The 17,785-nt window shown below is 54.5% G+C and overlaps 1 protein-coding gene and 1 long non-coding RNA gene across 20 annotated transcripts in view; one reads left to right on the top strand and one right to left on the bottom strand.

Moving 5' to 3' along the window:
* Positions 1 to 750: 750 nt before the first annotated feature.
* On the bottom strand, positions 751 to 17,764 carry LOC110599147 (uncharacterized). 15 transcript variants are annotated; one of them, XR_013432502.1, is made up of 9 exons: positions 17,625 to 17,764; positions 16,428 to 16,593; positions 9,603 to 9,767; positions 9,386 to 9,480; positions 8,426 to 9,183; positions 7,710 to 8,093; positions 6,917 to 7,170; positions 5,791 to 6,097; positions 751 to 4,868 (listed from the first exon to the last, which is right to left on the bottom strand). It is a non-coding gene; the product is annotated as an uncharacterized LOC110599147 (long non-coding RNA). The 15 variants fall into 15 exon arrangements; XR_013432511.1 differs by having other exon boundaries at positions 8,426 to 9,018; XR_013432506.1 differs by having other exon boundaries at positions 9,386 to 9,477.
* Positions 17,598 to 17,785, top strand: part of Pnpla4 (patatin like domain 4, phospholipase and triacylglycerol lipase) — a 51,947-nt gene continuing 51,759 nt past the window's right edge. For 2 of the 5 annotated variants that reach the window (XM_040286906.2, XM_040286905.2), the window contains exon 1: positions 17,598 to 17,691. In XM_040286906.2, coding sequence (XP_040142840.2) covers positions 17,676 to 17,691 — 16 coding nt within the window. In that variant the 5' untranslated portion in view covers positions 17,598 to 17,675. The remainder of the gene's footprint in view (positions 17,692 to 17,785) is intronic. The other 3 variants (XM_078035853.1, XM_013363019.4, XM_005335527.5) reach the window with 3 other exon arrangements.

Here is a 17,785-nt window from a genome sequence, read left to right as displayed (position 1 = left end):
CCCACAGCAGCTGCCACCCCGCGTGCAGGGTGGGTACGAGTGACATCTTACACGCTCTGATCTCAAGAGGCAGGGATGTCCATTCCTGTCCATTTGCACAGACAAACCAAGAGCCCGGGAGCGTCACCACACACTGCAGCCCACGTGTCGAGCTGTCTGGAATCCTGCAGTGAGCACAGCAAGCCGGCCCACGGAGCCCGCCTCTGGACAGCAGATGGGCCACGTTCTAGACGATTCCAGCTACAGCGTGTGGACTCTACGGCGGTGCAAAGCCAAACGCGCTCAGCAGAGGCCCGGCCTGGGATCTTGAATCTGCCTCTTTTCCCAGGCGAATGAGTGACAGGTGGTACCCTCCTCTGCCCCCAGGCGGCCACGATGCGGTCACTAAGGGAGACCCAGGCAGTCCAGGTGGACTGCGCTGCTACGCTGGGAGGTTCCACAGGTGATCTGCTGCTAGGATTTTCACCTGGGACATCTTCAATTTGAGACAGACTGCAACCCGCCCCACGCAGAGGCAGGAAAGAACAATGCGACTCTGACCTCCGCAATGCACAAAGGGCCATCACCTCCGCCGCGGGAAGGTGTAACGGGCACACCTGCGCAAATTAACTCAACAACATGCTGATGTCCTTCTCCTTTTCAAATCTGGACTTGATCCTATCGCGGCTACACAGGGTCCGCTGGAGGGAAGGAAAGACGTATTCCTGCTGAGTGTAATTCCACTGCTTGTGCAAAAGCCAAGATGTATGCTTTTCTCTTTTTTTTTTTTTTTTTTGTCATCTGAGAAATACCTGTCCTGAAAATGAAAACCGGACAAAGACACAGCCACCTCCTTTTAAAATACAGCATTTTTTTTTTTTTTATCATTAAAAACTGTGAGTCAGAAGAACGGGAAATAATGGGACGAACATATTCGATAATTATTCTTCCACTGGTGCCTGGGTTAAAACGAACACTGCTGTCCAAGCTGATTGCAATTTGACATCTCTCCCGTTTCTTGGAAACACAGAACCACGATCACTTTTACCCAAGGCACGTGGAATCGTCTCCTTTATCTGTAAGTTGTAGGGTATGCATCATTCACAGGATTGTCTTCAAAAGGGATGATGCAGGGCTTTAAACATCCACTGTCCTTCCTCAAGCAGAGCGGGAACAAGAAAGGACAAAGGCCAGGAAGATGCGTCAGGCCCCTTTGCAGGCCTTCCCAGTTTTTGAGATCTGCATTCCTAATTGGGTCTTTCTGGAACAACAGGCCCCTGTAAGTGAGCTCTCTGTTGCCGTAACAAATACCTCTCCAAAATTCTGTTGTGGGGAGCAACACAGTCCCCATTGGTCTAAAAAATAAAAATTAAAAAAAAAAATGTTGGTGGGCTGGGGGCTGCAGAGCGGCCTGTCTGGTGGGCTCCGGGGACTCGCGGCGGCTCCTGGCAGACTTCTCTGTCCTATGCTGGTTTGGCTGCCAAAAGGACGCGTTCCAATCATCTTGTAAACCAGCAAAGGCCCGAGCGAAACACCTCCGTGATGTATAGACGGTAACAAGATTAAAGGGATTGATTTATCCTTGGAGAAAGATCCCCAAAGCCGTCCGTAAACATTACAAATTGTGGAGGCGCGGGGACGGGGTGGTTATAAAACTTCCCTACTCCCGCGATAATTGCATAACTTTATCAATCTGAGCCCTGCGCTGCTGTGTGCATGACATGGCTCTTGATTAATACGCCAACCGGGCGTCTCGGGGCCATCTGGCATTTTATGGATAGGCACCACAGAACTCAGCCAGGTGGTTTATACTCTCTGCAGCACACACTCGGAGAGCAGAGGCTGCTGGGTAGCACAAGAAAAGCATCCTCCTGCCCCGTGAAGAACATGCCCACCCAAGTCTGCCCTGCTTTCTGCTCTCAGCCTAGTAACAGGGCAGACGTGCCAACAAATCATCCAGCACCATGTGCTCCGGATCACGCCTGAGGAACGGAGCTGTGCGGAGGCAGAAGACAGGCTCCAGCAGGAGCTGCGAGGATCGGGGACGCCTGAAGGGCACTCCACGTCTGTTTCAGGGCTGTCCCATTCCTCAGGGTCCAGGGAAATGTGCGGGCCTTCCTTTGTTAAAGCAGGTAACCCTAAGAGCACAGGAGTCCCATAGCAAATAACCAGCTTCCCGTGGGTTAGAGAAGCCGCTTCATGGCCATAAGAGGCCCCCATCACCCTAGGGTGCCGCAGTTCTGAGCACCAGAGGGTCTCGGTGCAGTCTGCAAAGGCTCTCGGAGACTTCTAGTACCCCCTCCACCCTCCAGGGCCAACCTCTGAGGTTCCGCCTCAACAGCTCTGAGCCAGACCGGCAAACACTCTATAGTGTCCTGCAAGGCTCGGAGCTGGACTTTCCGGTGGGGACGCAGACCCTGGGTTCCACCAGCAGGCAAGGCCACTTATGGGTGCTGGGTGGCATGAACCTTTGCTGTGCTTGGTTTACTCTGGTGGATCTGGACGCACGTCTCTGTTTCTGGAGACCTTCGTTTCTGACTGGCTCATGCTGAACAACCCGCCTGAGGTTCATGGGCTTTGTTACGGTCACAGACGCCTGAGATGATCAATTTGCAAGCGGAAAACGTTCACTGTGGGCTCACAGGTTCGGGGGTTCCCATCCATGGCTGGTTGTGTATTCAGGCCTGCAGTCAGGCAGGAGAGCACGGGGGATGCCTCCCAGACAAAAAGATAAACACCGCATGGCCAGGGAATGGGAAGAAGGAAAGAAGAGGAGACTGGGGTCCCACAATCCCCTTCAAGGGCACATCCCCAATGATCTAAAGACCTCCCACTAGGCCACTCCCCCTGGAGTTCCACCATTTCCCAACTGTGACACCCTGGGACCAAGACTGAACACATGCGCTTTGGATGATATGTTTGGGGGGGGCGTGGTTTACCAGGAACTGAACTCAGCGGCACTCAACCACTGAGCCCCATCCCCAGCCCTATGTTGCATTTATTTAGAGACAGGGTCTCACGGAGCTGCTTAGCATCTCACCATTGCTGAGGCTGGCTTTGAACTCGTGATCCTCCTGCCTCAGCCTCCCGAGCCTCCGGGATGACAGGCGTGGGCCACCAGGCCAGCCTGGGGGATATTTAAGATCCAGAGTCTGTCAATAACCAATGGTGAAAAGGAATCCTTCCTACATCTTAGAAATACGCTCACACCCACAGACGTCCTGTGAGGCCTCGTAAACCAACACGCCCGGGTGGAACCGCCTGCGTTCTTCTGGTACTATTCTGGGCCAGGCTGCCCCAGATCCCCAAATCAAAACTGAGCCCGCGGGGCTGGGTGCAGCTCAGGGGCAGAGCACAGAAGCCCTGAGTGTCATCCCCAGCACAGCACAGAGACAAGGGGAAGCTCGACATCCCGGGGAGAGCCTAGCCAGCACTGTCCCCGCGCCGGCCAGAGGAGCGGAAGGTCACAGCTCTTCGGAATCCTGGGTTAGAAGTTTGGCTGAACGTCATCAGCAGCCAGGTCACAACGCCTCGGCCACCGAGCTCCGTGACGGCACGCACCACGTTCAGGAAAGCAGCGCGGAGACGGCGATGGAGCTGGGACCTGCTTCCTGAACCCAACAACTGTCAGGTCTCACGGGAAGGTCGAGGAGGCCGCAGGCACCGCTGTCCAGACGGCCAGACCTCCTCCTCCTCCCGGGGGGCCAGGCGGGGCCTCTGCGTGGCCAGACGCAGTTGGGTGACATGGGAACCCAGCACGGTTCTCTTGTACAAAAACGGGGCAGTTGTGTTCTCTCAAGCGTCTGTAAGTGACACCCAGCGCGGCCGAGGGGCGGTCACAGGAGTCCAGGCCGAGACCCGGAGAGCCCCGGTCAGACACTCTGCCTTTTCACAAGGCAAAGAGCCGCTCTCTATCAGCAAGGGGACTGGGCAACTTATCATCTGAACCGCGACACCAAAGAAAAGGGGGTGCCCTCGTGAAACGGGATCCTGAGCAGCAGAAGGGTGTCCACTGGACCCGCCAGAGCCAACAGACGGCCCCCTGGCTGCCAGAGAACAGCACTTCCCCCCGAGAACACACTGCGTCATCCTGGGAGAGTGCGGCGCCCACACTCATAAGCACACACGTTACCTGCACGCGCACACACACACACACACACACACGCACGTGTGACTCTATCACACACATTCACGCATGTTCGAGGTGCTACCCCAGACCAAGGGAACCCGATTCCTGACGAGGCGGGGTCTTAGGCATCAACAGTTTTCAGCTGCTCCCCGCAAGACATGCAAACACACAGCTGGGCGGGGGCCACCCGTGCCTTCCCAGCTCCCAGCTTGGGGGAGTATGATTCTAGAGGATGCTCCGGTGGCACTTGCTGGTGTCACTGTTGTGTCACCGCACACCACGGCTGCAATATGGCGGATCTTCCGTGCCCACCAAAGGTCCCTGCGTTAAAGGTCCTCGACGTGGTGCTGTTGGTGGGGGAGGGGGACCTCCGAGAGGCCTAGTGGGAGAAGCTCCCGCCCTGGGGACGGGTCCCTGAAGGAGACTGTGGGACCCCAGAGCACACTCTCAGTTCCCGGCCACCCTGAGCTGAGACGAGGTCTGCTCCCCCATCTGCTCCCTGCGGTGACAGGCCTTCTCAGACCCAAAGCAGGGGACCGAGAGATCATGGACGGAAGCGTCTAAAAGTGTGAGTCCGCAGAACCTGTCTCTTTCCACGCTGATTACCTGAAACCCGACCGGCTCAAGTGTTAAACACCGACACAGCCATCGTCCTGAAGAGCTCACAGCGCTTCATCAACAACGTCGCCCTTGGATTGTACTGTTTATCCCCACATCGACCCAATAACTAAGCTCCGCCGGCTGCGACTGTCGACTCCTCCTAGGAGAGGAGACTGTGGCTTAGAAAGATTCGATGCATCATTTGAAGTTAATCAAAAAGCAGAAGCAGCACCGCGCCCTTGTCCTGAGTCTCAACGGTGACAGGGGAGAGCAGGTGCGGGCCCTCCTGCTACCTGGGTTTGACCTTCACGGCGGGCGTTTATGAACTCCACAGACGAGTCACGCCAGCTCCCAAACATCACCCTCTAAAACTGGGATAACGTTAATAGCTGCCTCACGGTGTTTCCGACATAGTCCACGGGGCTCTCGGGACGAGCCCAGTGAACATCCACCGTAGCACCACCGCCTCTCAGCACCGGTGTGGCTCTTCCTCCATCTCTTCCCCCTCCTTCCACTGCCATAATCTCCACCACTTGATCACAACCAGCATAATAACCCCCACTTACTGCAGTCTGTCCCCCCAAACACACTAGGTTGAAACCCCAAAGTGACGGCATTAGGAGGCGTGGCCTTTGGAGCTGATTGGGGCATGAGAACGGCACCTCACAATTTTAACAGCCGCCCAAACGCACTAAGCCACTTTCTGTGCGGGACGCACAGCCCTTTAAATACCCAAGCTGGATTGTAAGAAAACCCCCTGAACTAACCTGTACCTTCCTTCCGTGCCGTCTCAAATAAAATAACCCAACAGGAAGAGCGTTAAAATAAGACCCTTGGTGAACACGGACACCCCCAGACACGGCCATGGTCAACTCTGGCGGTCCCTGGCATGTCTGCCACTGGACCAGACTCCATGTGCAAAGCCACAGCATGCAACACCCGTCCCCTCCGGGCAACCCTGGCAAGGGCAGGGGGTCGTGCCCTACCCACTAGGGAAACCCCAGGACAGTAAAGCGTGGGGAAGCTGGTCTCGCACTCAGACACCTGGATGTAGAGCAGAAGGAGAATCTCCCGTGGCCTACCCGTCGCAGACTGCGTCGCCTCTTCGTTTCCCACGAGTTCACTGACTTGGAAACTCCTCCCGAGCTATGAGACCTGCTGGCCTGTCGGTCTTTCCGCCAGAGGGCCGGTGACATAAGCTTTGGAACAGACAGTGATCACAGACCACGCTCCACTCGCGCCAGCTTGGCTGTGCAAACTGACTCTGTCATGCCACGTCAGCTCAGAGACACGAATATTTTAATATTGCCAGATGTGCAAATTGCACGAAAAATGCATTCGAATTCTAAGACGTATTCAGTCCCAGGGAACTCGACTTCTTCAGGGCCTCTGTTTTATGTACAGGAAGAAAAGGGGTCTCAGTTACTGCCTTTCCACCTTAGCCATTTCACTTTGTCCTCGCTGCGGTCACTCATACCCGTCAATGTTGAATATTCTGAAAATAATCAAAGAGCTTCATGCTAAGTAGACAACATGAAATATAAGTCTGATCCACTGCTCGGGTCTTAACAGTCATCTTGTCACCGTTTCGATGATAATGATAATTAAAACAGACCTGGGGCTGGGCTCAGTGGTGGAGCACTTGCCTGGCATGCATGAGGCACTGGGTTCGAGTCTCAGCACCACATATAAAGAAATGAATAAAATAAAGGTCCATCAATAACTAAAAAACAATTTTTTTTTTTTTTTGGTGGTGCTGGGGATTGAACCCAGGGCCTTGTGCATGCGAAACAAGCACTCTACCAACTGAGCTAGATCCCCAGCAAAAAAACACATTTAAATAAAAGACAAATCGTATCTCAAGCTTCTCATACCTGTTAACTTGTTTAGCCTTATGGACTTTCTGTAATTTGGCTGGAATCGTCGCCCACAATGTATAGATTACGAACGTGAGGCACAGAGAGGGTGAGTAAGTCTCCTAAGGCACACAGCCATAGGCAGGAGGACCTGAATTTTAAACCCGCGGTCTGCATGAACCAGGGAGGACAAATGCTCATCCACCTCAAGCCAGGACAATGAAACTTGTGGTCCGAGTGTGTGTACACGTGTAAAAGTACCAAAACGAATGCTAATGGGGTATTTTAAAATGAACTAAACACACACACACGTTTATACACACGGATATTGAGCGGATTTAAATAACCGTACCTGAATTCTGAAATCCACGCGTGTTCGTTCGGCTTTTGACAAAGCACTGCCCTTGAAGGTTCCAGCCGCCCTCGGGCTGTCAGTCATCCTATTCCAACCTGCTCTGACTCACGCGGCCTCTTGCGGCTGAAGGGTTCTGGGTGCCAGGTCCTCAATCAGCAAGCGGCACAGACAAGCTGGTCTCGACCCATAAGTATTCACTGAGCACCTGCTGCATGCCAGCCTCTAGGCCAAATCCTTGGGATGTGACCTATCTAGACAGAAAGACCCCAAGGACGTGAGGTGGGCGCAGTCGCTTCTCTGTAAGACATTCCACCAAACACCTTTAAACCCACGAGCCAATTCCCAAGGAGCCTGCCCTTCTCCTGGGACTGTGATACGGTCCCAATTAGTGTGCCTGGTCAGCTCTTCCCGCCGTCCACACTGGAAATCCCCGGGCCACTATTCAGCCCACCAGTCCCATGGTCTCTACCTGGTGCCTGACCCCAGGGACTGGCTGGTGGGGTCTCTCGTGGCCCTGGTCCACCTTCCACAGGAGACTCACACACCCCGACTGAGGGGCTGGTCACCATCTCCCTGGACTACGGCCCCCACATGTGACCACGTGCTTCTCTAGGACACACCCAGCTCCGTGGATACCCAGAGGTAAGAAAAAGCAGCGCGCAGAGCGCTGTGGACCAGTTCTCTGAGAAATACCACCCAGCACCCACCTCCTCGGACCAGGGAGCCGATACTGAAGCTCCTGGCCCGAAAACCACCTGCCTGAAAGTTCCGACAGGGTGTTTGAAAATACCTCGCTTTATAGCAGCCATGTCATTCCGACAATTAATACTGCCGGCACAAAGGCTCCTGGAACGTCATGATTTAGTGAGACACCAATTCCAACTCGGCCGGTTGTTAGCAGGAGGTAAGAAATCATTTGGGAGGTGAAAAACATCGTAAATACTCAGACAAGAATATCTCATGCAATCACTGGCCCCTTTTCGTTCACAATTATCTCCTGAAATGCTACCCGTAAATCTGGGTGATAGACAAGATGCCTGGACGCAAAATCCACTGCATGTAATCAATGGCATGAGATCGCTGACCATGGAAGTGGCGCGTCAGTTAGTGGCGCTTCTCTGGTCAGATCGTATCTTCTACCCGCAACACCGGACGGAAGGCTTCAGGGCAAAATCTGGGAAAGAGATTTCCACAATGAAAATCACAAAATACGCTTCCCCGTGGGCGTGGAGACGCCTCATCTGTGTCGTTTTCAGGGCTAGTCGACGTTTTGTGTCCTTTAAGATTTCTCTGATGCACCCACGTCTTTGAAAATTGAGGAAGATATTTCGCTTCTTAAATCTAAACTAAACTCCAACAGGAACAGAAAGAACTTACACTTGTTTTCATAAAGTAAATGCCCCCCATTGAGTGTGTGTGTGTGTGTGTGTGTGTTTTCACGTGTACAAATACAGCTGTAGCACCCATGTTCCTTTCATAAATTCTTTTTCACAAGGATTCACCTACGTTTTATTTCCGTCTGTTCTTTTTGGATATTCCTGACCGTGGAGCGTCGTCAGACGTATTGCACACAGAGGCGCCACGTGCTTGACCTGCAGATTCCCACGCAGGAGCTCTGACTTGGGAGCCAACTAACAGGCACCGAGGCTGATTACCGCACAACACCGATGCCAGACAATGAGCCTTCAGGACTTTTATGCTCTTTCCCAATCCGATTCTCTTCACTTAAATAAAAATCTTCGAAACGCGCTGAACAGAAGGACGGCTATCTGGTGATCCCGTGAACGTGGTAAACAGAAATGGAAATCAAAAACACTGAACAGGCAGCTCTCCTCCGTGACCACCGGATTTCCATTACAGCAGAACCGAACGCATCTCTCTTTGAAATCAGTGAGTATCTGATCTCAAGAGTCAAGATAACGGTCCGTGAGCGGCAAGAGGGAGCGGGCGGCCAGCCCTGGTGCGGGTTGGATTGTCTCCTGGCCACTACTCACCTCGTACTGACACTCTGACCCACCGAAGGCAAAGCAGCCCTCCCATGAAGTGTGCACAAAACTGCTCGGTTCCCCTTCGGTGGAGCCGACCTGGAGGGTGGCAAGCTGCTGGGGAAGGACTAGGTGGAAGGACGAGGCCCGCCTGGCCCCGAGACCCTCTTCCTATCCTGGGGATCAGCTCCGGGTCAGTGACTTGCCACGGCTGACTCATGGGCCGGCAGGGGGCAGACTGGAGACAGCCCCCAGCCCCTAGAGGCGAGTCAGACGCACCTGGGGTGGATTTGGGTGGGATTATGCACGTCATCTTGGAGGACACACTACCACTCTTCCCAAAGCCACTCGTTAACTGAGGGCAAACACTGCTGGACTCTGCCGCCCGTAATTGCTAGTATCATCATAACTGAGTTGCTTGAGGGGAACAGGAGGGGGAATCAAGAAGCAGAATTGTTCTCGATTCTTTGAGAACACTCACTGGATAACGTGAGGGAAGGCACGGGCCACGATGACATCGATGACAGTTTCTCCACATTGCACGTAGTGGGACCAGCTTGCGTTTGCTGCCTGCTACTGCCAAGGTTCAGAGGGCAGCTCTGAGCTCTGACTGCACCTGCATGTCCTTCCTGGCTCTGCACCTGCATGCCCAGCCCACCCGGGAAGGCACCTGGGCGCCCCTGAGGCTGGGCTCTTACCTCCCCTGGATGTTCACCGTGAAGCCGGGTGATGAACGTAACATGGCAGGAGAGAGGCTGGCGCCCAGCTGTGCTCACGGAGGCTGGGCATGACCGTTACCTTTCATCACAACACGCAGTGCTCGCCACCTCTGCCAATCCAGCTTCAAAACGGTCCATCATCAGCTGGCAGAAGAACAGGACGCATCGGGTAAGGGCACACACTAGGTCTCCTTGTTATACATCTCACTGCGAACGTGCAAACCTTCCCCAAACTTCCAAAAAGTCTGAGATCTGAAACACCCTGCTTCAAGCACCCCTGAGACACCTGTGGTAAGGGACGTCACCCGTGCTCCCGGGAAACAACAGGAGCAAGGAAGCCTCGTCTGGATCAAGGGGGTTGGATCAAGAGGTGACCGAAGCTCCCTCTGCATACACCCTCGCTGTCTGGCGGGAGCCACGTGCACACCCCTGTGTGGCCTGCACAGCCCACGGCTGCTCGGCTGACCCCACGCCCCAGCTCAATGCTCTGAAACTTGCCTTTAAAACCAGCGTCACCCTGAAGGGGTGGGGTGTCGCTGCAGGAGGTGGGCCCTGGGTGGCGGCTTTGGGGTCTGTCTTTGTATCTGGCAAGTGGAGACCCCTCTCTGCTTCCTGATCATCGTGTGAGCTGCTTCCCTCCGCCACACTCGTCCGCCACGGTGGCCTCACCTTGGGTCCCCAGGAACGGAGCCTGTGGACTGGGACCTCTGAAACCCTGAGCCCCACAAATACGCTTTTCCTCCTCGAGTTGTTGTGGTCAGACCTTTCAGACGCAGCAGCGAAAAAGCTGGCGACAACAGTTGGTGAGAAGGGGCACGCGGTCAGCGTCACGCGATGTTAGATCCACACAAACATAAAGGCGACGATTTATCTCTTTCCACAACACAAAATACGAAGCAAATAAAAGTGCACACAGAGAGGCTGGATACTGCGCATAAGACAGCACGACGACGACCGGCCGTTCTAGTTCAGAATGGAAAACGGGGGCCACAGGCTAGGGGGAGCGGCAGCGTATGGTCACTGTGGTGACAGGCAAATTTTATAATTTCTAGAGCATACAGATGTGAACACAGAAATACTCGACCTCAAGAAGACAAAGAGCTTTCTGAAAGGTGGTGAGTTACAGTGCACTCAGGGTGTGTTTGGCTTTCAGAGCTGCTAAGAAGGAAGTGAGTTTTCAATGCAGCTACTCGAAGGTCACCTCTCTAATGGGACGCACTTGTACAGTGCGCTAAGAACGCGACCACACACCCTCAAGCTGAGGACAGAGGAAAACACACTGGGGTAAAAGGCTGCTGCTCAAACTAATCGCCTCCACGCCTCCGACGGCCTCCCACCTGGGAATTCGGGAATGCAGGGCTAACAGGAGGCAGGAATGCCGGAGACAGGTGCCGCGCGTAGTAAAGGCAGCCTGGGTGGTGACTTTGACCTTGCCCTCTTTCCCTCCCAGACAGAAAATTCTGGGTTTCCGTTATTTTAAATTGTATCAGGACTGGGAAATATTTTAACCCCAGGCAAAAAAAAAAAAAAAAAAAAAAAAAAAATCAGATCCATACAATTCAGAAACTACTGTCCCCAGCACCATCCGACTCTAACAGCCCCCAGCTGACCAGGAGCTTTCTGAGAACTCAAGGCAGGAGTAGAGGTCTGGGAGCTACCGCCATGTCAGCCTGGGACCCGCGGAAGTCCACTGGGACTTCCATTTCAGAGGTCTGGCCCTTTATAGGCATTTTTTTCTAGTTTCCCAACAGGCAACGCGTCCACATAGTGTAGGCTACGATGGTTTGTTGGGGCTGGAAACTAAGGTGAAGATGTACGGAGTGCTTTTGGAAGTTTCTGCAAACAATACGTTTACTTCTAGTTTAAAAACAAAGGTCCTGAGACACCCGAGTGGACGTCCATTAAACACTATGCTCCTTTTCAAAGTCCCTGCAGACGGGATGCCTTCAGGAGAGAGATGATGGGGAGAACTTTGGGGTTCCCTCCTCCTCTAAGACACACTTTTGGTAGAAGAGAACCATCATTCTTGGTCCCGCTGTGCAACACGTTTACTTAATATCGACTTCTCTGGCCCTAGGTGTGAGATGGGATCCTCAGGAAGGGTCTAAGGTGCACGGCTTCCTACAGGGAGATGTACACAGAGCAACGAGCCTCGCCTTCCGCTCACAGACTGGGTGAACGCGTCTGGCACCTCTTCTCACACCCCACACGGCCCACAAAAATCCCACGAGCCACAAAACACAAATGACAATTCCGTCCCGGGCAGCGTGTGCGCCACGGGCCGTGGGCTGTGCGTCTGAAGATGCCTAACGTGCACTCACCTCCCACGCAGCACACTCCCCCGCCGTGTTCCCGTGTGTCTGGATCAGAGCGCCCTGCGGGGCCTGTGGAAGGCACTTTGCTATCAACAGGGCCAGGGCACGTCGGCCTGGTTTCCGGGGAGGACAGCTGGGGGTCGGCTTTCACTGAACTCAGCTGGTCAAGTCCACGGTGCAGGTGTGGATTCGGGAGGCTGGACCTCTCCCTGGGCAGCCTGGCCCAACCTGGGCTGGACGTTGCAATGCCGCTGTTCAAATCCACCCCCGTCTGCTGGGCCCACGTGCACCCACCACGGGCTCCGATCACCACTGCGTCACGATGTGCTGTCACACCGACGGTGCCAAGGACGGGCGTGTGATAACACCCAGCAGAGTACTGTGCTTTACCTGAGTGGCCCCAAAGGCCCAGGTGCTGCAGACCAGGTACACAGCCCTGGGTGTAGGAAGGGGGGGAGCCTTGGAGAGGCAGGCCTGGGTGGAGTCGCCCGCCCTGTGGGGTGACCCCAGGAGATGTTGGAACTGCAACCCCTGCTCATTCCCCGCTGCTTCCCGACCACCAGGGTGCGCAGCTTGCTCTACCAGGCCCGCTCCGCCATGATGTCGTGCCCCGCCAAGGGCCCCAAAGCAGGGGGTCCCACCAAGCAGCAACCGAGAGCCCCGAGCCTCTGAGCCAGGACACAGCTCTCTTAGACGGAGCCCCTCGGGTGTTCGGTGACAGCAACCCAAAGCTAACAAGAGTCTTTTTCCAAGCTCTGGAGGTAAAACGGGGACAAAAGCACTTTCCACTGATCAGCTAAGAAGATGCAGGGCCACTCGCCGCCTCTTGGGGATGTCGTGCCTACAGAACAGCAGCAAGGAGAAAGACAGACGTGACAGAAACTCAGAGCACTCGCTGGGGCCGGAGCCGCCCGTGCGCAGTGAGCCCCGCTTCACTCAGTGGAACCGCGTACTGTCCCTGGTCCTGGAGTCGGGCTCTGAATCCTGCCGTCTGCAGATTCCTAGTGAGTAGTGAGACACACTACTCACGTGCTCCTGCCGACTCAAGATGCTGCCACACACACAAGAGGGACGGGACACAGCCCCTGCTCCAGATGGACCCTGAACCAAGACCTGGCCCGCACCCCCAAAAGGACCGGCACAGCACCAAAGGCCACAGTGTGGCAGACACAGACCGGGGCTCCCAGGTCCCCCGCCTCCGGGTTCCTCTAGGGCTGGCCTGGTCCTTCTCCTGTGCCGGACGCTCCGCGGAGGTTATTTAACGGGTGAGCAGAGAGGCGCGAAGGCGTGATTGATTTCCGCTTGGGACCTTGGTCAGTAACGCGATCGCCTTTCACAGGGCCGTGCCTGGTGCAAATGACGTCCACTTCACAATAACCTGCTTCACGGCACGGCGCCCAGGAAGGGGTCACCAGAAAGAGGGGTGTCACCGTTCATCAGTGGGGAAGGCTGCCCTTTCATTAACTGGCGGCCTGCTTCCACTGTTTCCCCAAGACCTAGACAAACTCTCTCACACCTGCAGAGACACAAACTCACCCATCTCGTTCACGAAGAACGCTTACCACTCTTCAGTAAAATTATAGATGTGCAAATGAACACCCATTATAAATGCAGAGAAAGAACTGGGGCGGCGTGAGATGCGTGGCAGCCAACGACACAGTGCTGACACAGAAAGAGCGCCCTGCTTCACTCTGGGAGACCACCAGGAAAGCAGGCTGGGTGCAGGCTCTGGGCCCGGGAGAGCTGAGCCTAGCAGGCCCTGGACTGACGTTATCAATACAACGTAAACACTACGCAAGCAGCTGCTCTACTGCGTCCTTCTGGAAACTGTGACGAGAGAGAAAAGTGTGCACGTGTTAAATGCAACTCGGTTTTTTAAAGCACATTTTCTGTCTGCGGTTGGCCGAGTCTTTGGACATGGAACCTGCAGATAACCAAGGTCAACCGCGATCTCTCCGCCAGGTGCTGGTCTTTGGCAACTGAGAACCTCCTGAAACCAACCTCCCAGGGATATCAAGGGACCCCCGTCCACCCAAATCCTTACTCTCTCTCTCTTTGAAGTGACGTAGGTGACTCACTGAAGGTTTCCGCACTTAGGATTTTTTTTTTTTTTGAGTGTTGATGCACCTTTATTTTGTTTATTTGTTTATATGCAGGGCTGAGACTCAAACCCAGAGACTCACACGTGCCGGGCAAGCGCTCTACGCCGGAGCCACGACCCCAGCCCGGGATGTGTCTTTGGATTATGAGCACGGCTCAGGCTACCTGTGTGGACAAAGGGTGGACGAGGGCCGTCACGTCAATAGAGCAGCTCTTCTGCAACACCGTACACAGGGAGGGACGCAGATGCTCTCTCACGGGGATTTTGACAAACATTCGGGGCCCTGTTACGCCTTTTGTGCTTCACCCCCACCACCTGGCTACCAGGGATCTGAACCCTGTGTCTACACAACAGCTCTCTCTGCTTCCTGTAGCCTTGTCCTGAGCTGCTCTCCTCCTGGGCCCGGAGCAACGGCGTTAGCCATCTATGGACAGACTTGTTAACTGGTGCGCTACGGACGTGGAAGTGGGTGTGATACCCACACACGCACACGGCATCATTGTGCCTGTTTGGTCCCCAGGTTCTTCCCTGTCCCACCCGTCCTCTCTCCTTCATGCACCACCTCCACCCGACTGTTGTCCCAGCTGCTTTCTTGGGAACTCCTCGTCTTTAACTCCCTTTTCCTCTCAATCGTCTGCATAAGAGAGAAAGCAGCAGCCTCGTGACTCTCTGAGTCGGGCTGATTTCACTTGGCACGATGCTGCTGTCTGGTTCCTTCCATTTACCAGCAAATGTCGAGATCTCCTTCTTCTTCAGGGCTGAGTAACGCTCCCTGGTGTATGTGCACCACATTTCCTTCATCCATCGCCTGCTGACGGACACCTCGGCTGCTCTCTCAACTCGGCTGCTGTGAACTGAGCTGTTAGGAATATTCACGAAGTATGCTGACTTCAGTTCCTTTTGCTGGGTTGGGTGGGTACCGGGGATTGAACCCGGGAACACTCGACCCCTGAGCCTCATCCCCAGCCCTATTTTGTATTTTATCTAGAGGCAGAGTCTTACTGAGTTGCTGAGGGCCTCACTTTGGCTGAGGCTGGCTTGGACCACGTGATCCTCCTGCCTCAGCCTCCCAAACTGCTGGGATTGCAGGTGTGAGCCACTGCACCAGCTGATTTCAACTGTCTTGGTTCAATAAAGAGGAAATTTAACACAACAACAGAAATGCCCGCAGTAGGGGGAGACCTTTGCCGTGCCTGGTCTTCAGATCCGGGTGGTGCACGTGTGTCGACAGGTTCAGAAGCACTTATGTTCCAACAACCTCAGTGCACACCTGAACGCACAGACGGGACTGACCCCATCCATGCTGTGCCTCTTCCTATATATATCCTGCGGCATGGCCACACAGGGTCACGGTTGACCGGTCAGTCCCTGTTTTGTCCCCCAGCCTCTCCTTTGCATCACTGACCTGGCGTTCCCAGGGCCATTATCAAGCAAGACACATGTCACCTGAATACCAACAGTGCCACACGACCACAACGGAACCGATAACCAACGGAGTAACTGAAGGGCAGGTGATGTATACTGTGTGGATCCACTGCACAGAGGCGTCGCTCACCTACTGAGCAGCAGCACGGAGCAGGACACGAGATCATCACCACCACCACCACCACCACCACGCTACTCAGCGCAACAAGCAATTGAAAACTGACAAAGAACTGATTCTTGGAACTTCCCGTGGAATATTTCCAGACTGTTTCTGAGTGTGGAGAGTGGAACTGTGCTGTGCAGGATGAGGTTCCGGGAGAGGGATCCCAGGGAGCCTTCGGTCTCCAGCACCTCATTTATGGGCTGGGAGCAGTGACAGATGCAGAGCCCAGAGTTTCCCACCATGTAGCTCAGGGTGCGCACACAGGGCACCTGTGTGAGGCTCTGCAAGAGCACCACACTGTGCTGCTCTGATTACACGAGCCGGCGCCCAGCTGCACTCTGCATCCCCGGTGATAAAGGCCGAACTCCTGTCAGCTCTGGGTGCCCTGTGCAAGCGCAGACCTGCTACCCCCCAGATGCCTGACAATTCCAGGATAAATGACTAAATGCACCCGTTCAAAACAAAATCACTAAGGAAAACAGAGAAGCAAGAATAAGCAAATCCATGGACTTAAGAAACGGTTTTAAGGGGCAATTAGTATATTCTCAGACCACAGAGGTGACTGACGGAGATCCAGCCTTCAAAAGAAACCCATATTGATTCCACACGGGCGCCAAGCGCCACGCGCGGTACAGAAACAACGACAGAGACGGATGGGAACGACGTTCTTCCTTACGTGAGGGAGCCGAACTTTTTAACTAACTGCGTGGAAATATGATTGAGGATAGAACAGAGAGCAAAACAAACATGTTTCACACTTTAAGAGTCACAGAGCACACAGGTGCCCCAGTGAGACTTACAGTCGGTGGGGTCACACTCTGGCAGGGACTTGGACCCTTATCCCTCCTGGAGGTGATGGACGCCACGTTTGCGGTGTCCACCCGAGATGTGCAGTGCAGAGGTGTCCACCTGCATTCTAGACAATCAGGGACAGGCCTTCTGCCAACACCGTGCCAGGGTCTGTTTCTGCAAAAGAAAGAAAGAAATAGGGGCTATCCTCAGTCTTTCCGTGCCAGCAGACCAGTGTAAACCACACCACCGTCTCAGTCCACTCAGGTGGCCGTGACAGAGGACCCTAGACTCTGCGGTTTAACAAGGACGGACGTGAATTCCCGTAGCTCAGAAGGCTGGTCCTGATGCAGCTCTTTTTCAGGTTGCGGACTCCCACGTTCCTGTTGCAGGTGCGCCTTTCAGTGGCAGAAACAGGGCTTTGGGGTGGCCCTCTCGTGAGAGCACTAATCCTGTCCATGAGGACGCCACCCTTGGACCTCACCACCTCCCCAAGGCCCACCTCCTAACACCATCACACTGGGTGAGTGTGGAGACTTAAACACATTCATCTGGGGAGGCAGGCCAACACTCAGGCCCTAGCAACCGTGAACCTACATAAATACCCAGGGACACTGTTAACTTTTTTTTCTTTTTTTTTTTTTGGTACCCAGGATTGAACTCGGGCGCACTCAACCCCTGAGCCCCGTCCCCAGCCCTATTTTGTGTTTTATTTAGAGACAGGGTCTCCCTGAGCTGCTTAGGGCCTCACTACTGCTGAGGCTGGCTTGGAACTGGAGATCCTCCAGCCTCAGCCTCCGGAGCCTCTGGTGTTACAAAACAATTGCCAGAGCCCTTCCAATCCGGGTCGGGCTTCCTGAGTCTGACCCACAGCCAACAGTGACACTGGACCCAGGAGCTTTAAAATGGAGCTTTTAACTCCTCTTTGAGCCTCCCCCTTCTGCAGGCGAGACACCCAGGAGGCTCAGAGACATCGCCCATGCTGTCCGAGGTCACACAGCCTAAAGCCACATGGGGATGGGAAAAGCTGCCCCCAAGTCACGGTCCAGCCTTTGCAGAAAGTGCTTAGGAAAAACAAAAAACAAAGGTGTGGGCCTTGAAAAGCCGCGGTGTGAGCCGCCCCAACCCAGGCCCCCCGCCTGAGTCTCCTGGAACAGCGCGGGGGAGGGGCTTTCTGGAGGGCGCCAGGGCGGGGAAGAGAAACGAACCGTTTCCGGGACACAGAACGGAGAGGAGCAAGCGCTTCCGGAGCACGGCCGATGAGGGTCATTAAAGGTCAGCAGGTTCGCGGGTGGCGGCCAGCCCTCAGGTCGCGCTGAAGGGCTCATAAGGGTTCAGACGCATCTCTAGGTGGTTAAGGGAGCACAAC

This window comes from Ictidomys tridecemlineatus, unplaced genomic scaffold (genome assembly GCF_052094955.1).
Source record: "Ictidomys tridecemlineatus isolate mIctTri1 unplaced genomic scaffold, mIctTri1.hap1 Scaffold_1117, whole genome shotgun sequence".
Lineage (NCBI taxonomy): Eukaryota > Metazoa > Chordata > Mammalia > Rodentia > Sciuridae > Ictidomys > Ictidomys tridecemlineatus.
This window is presented reverse-complemented; position numbering and strand designations above follow the sequence as displayed.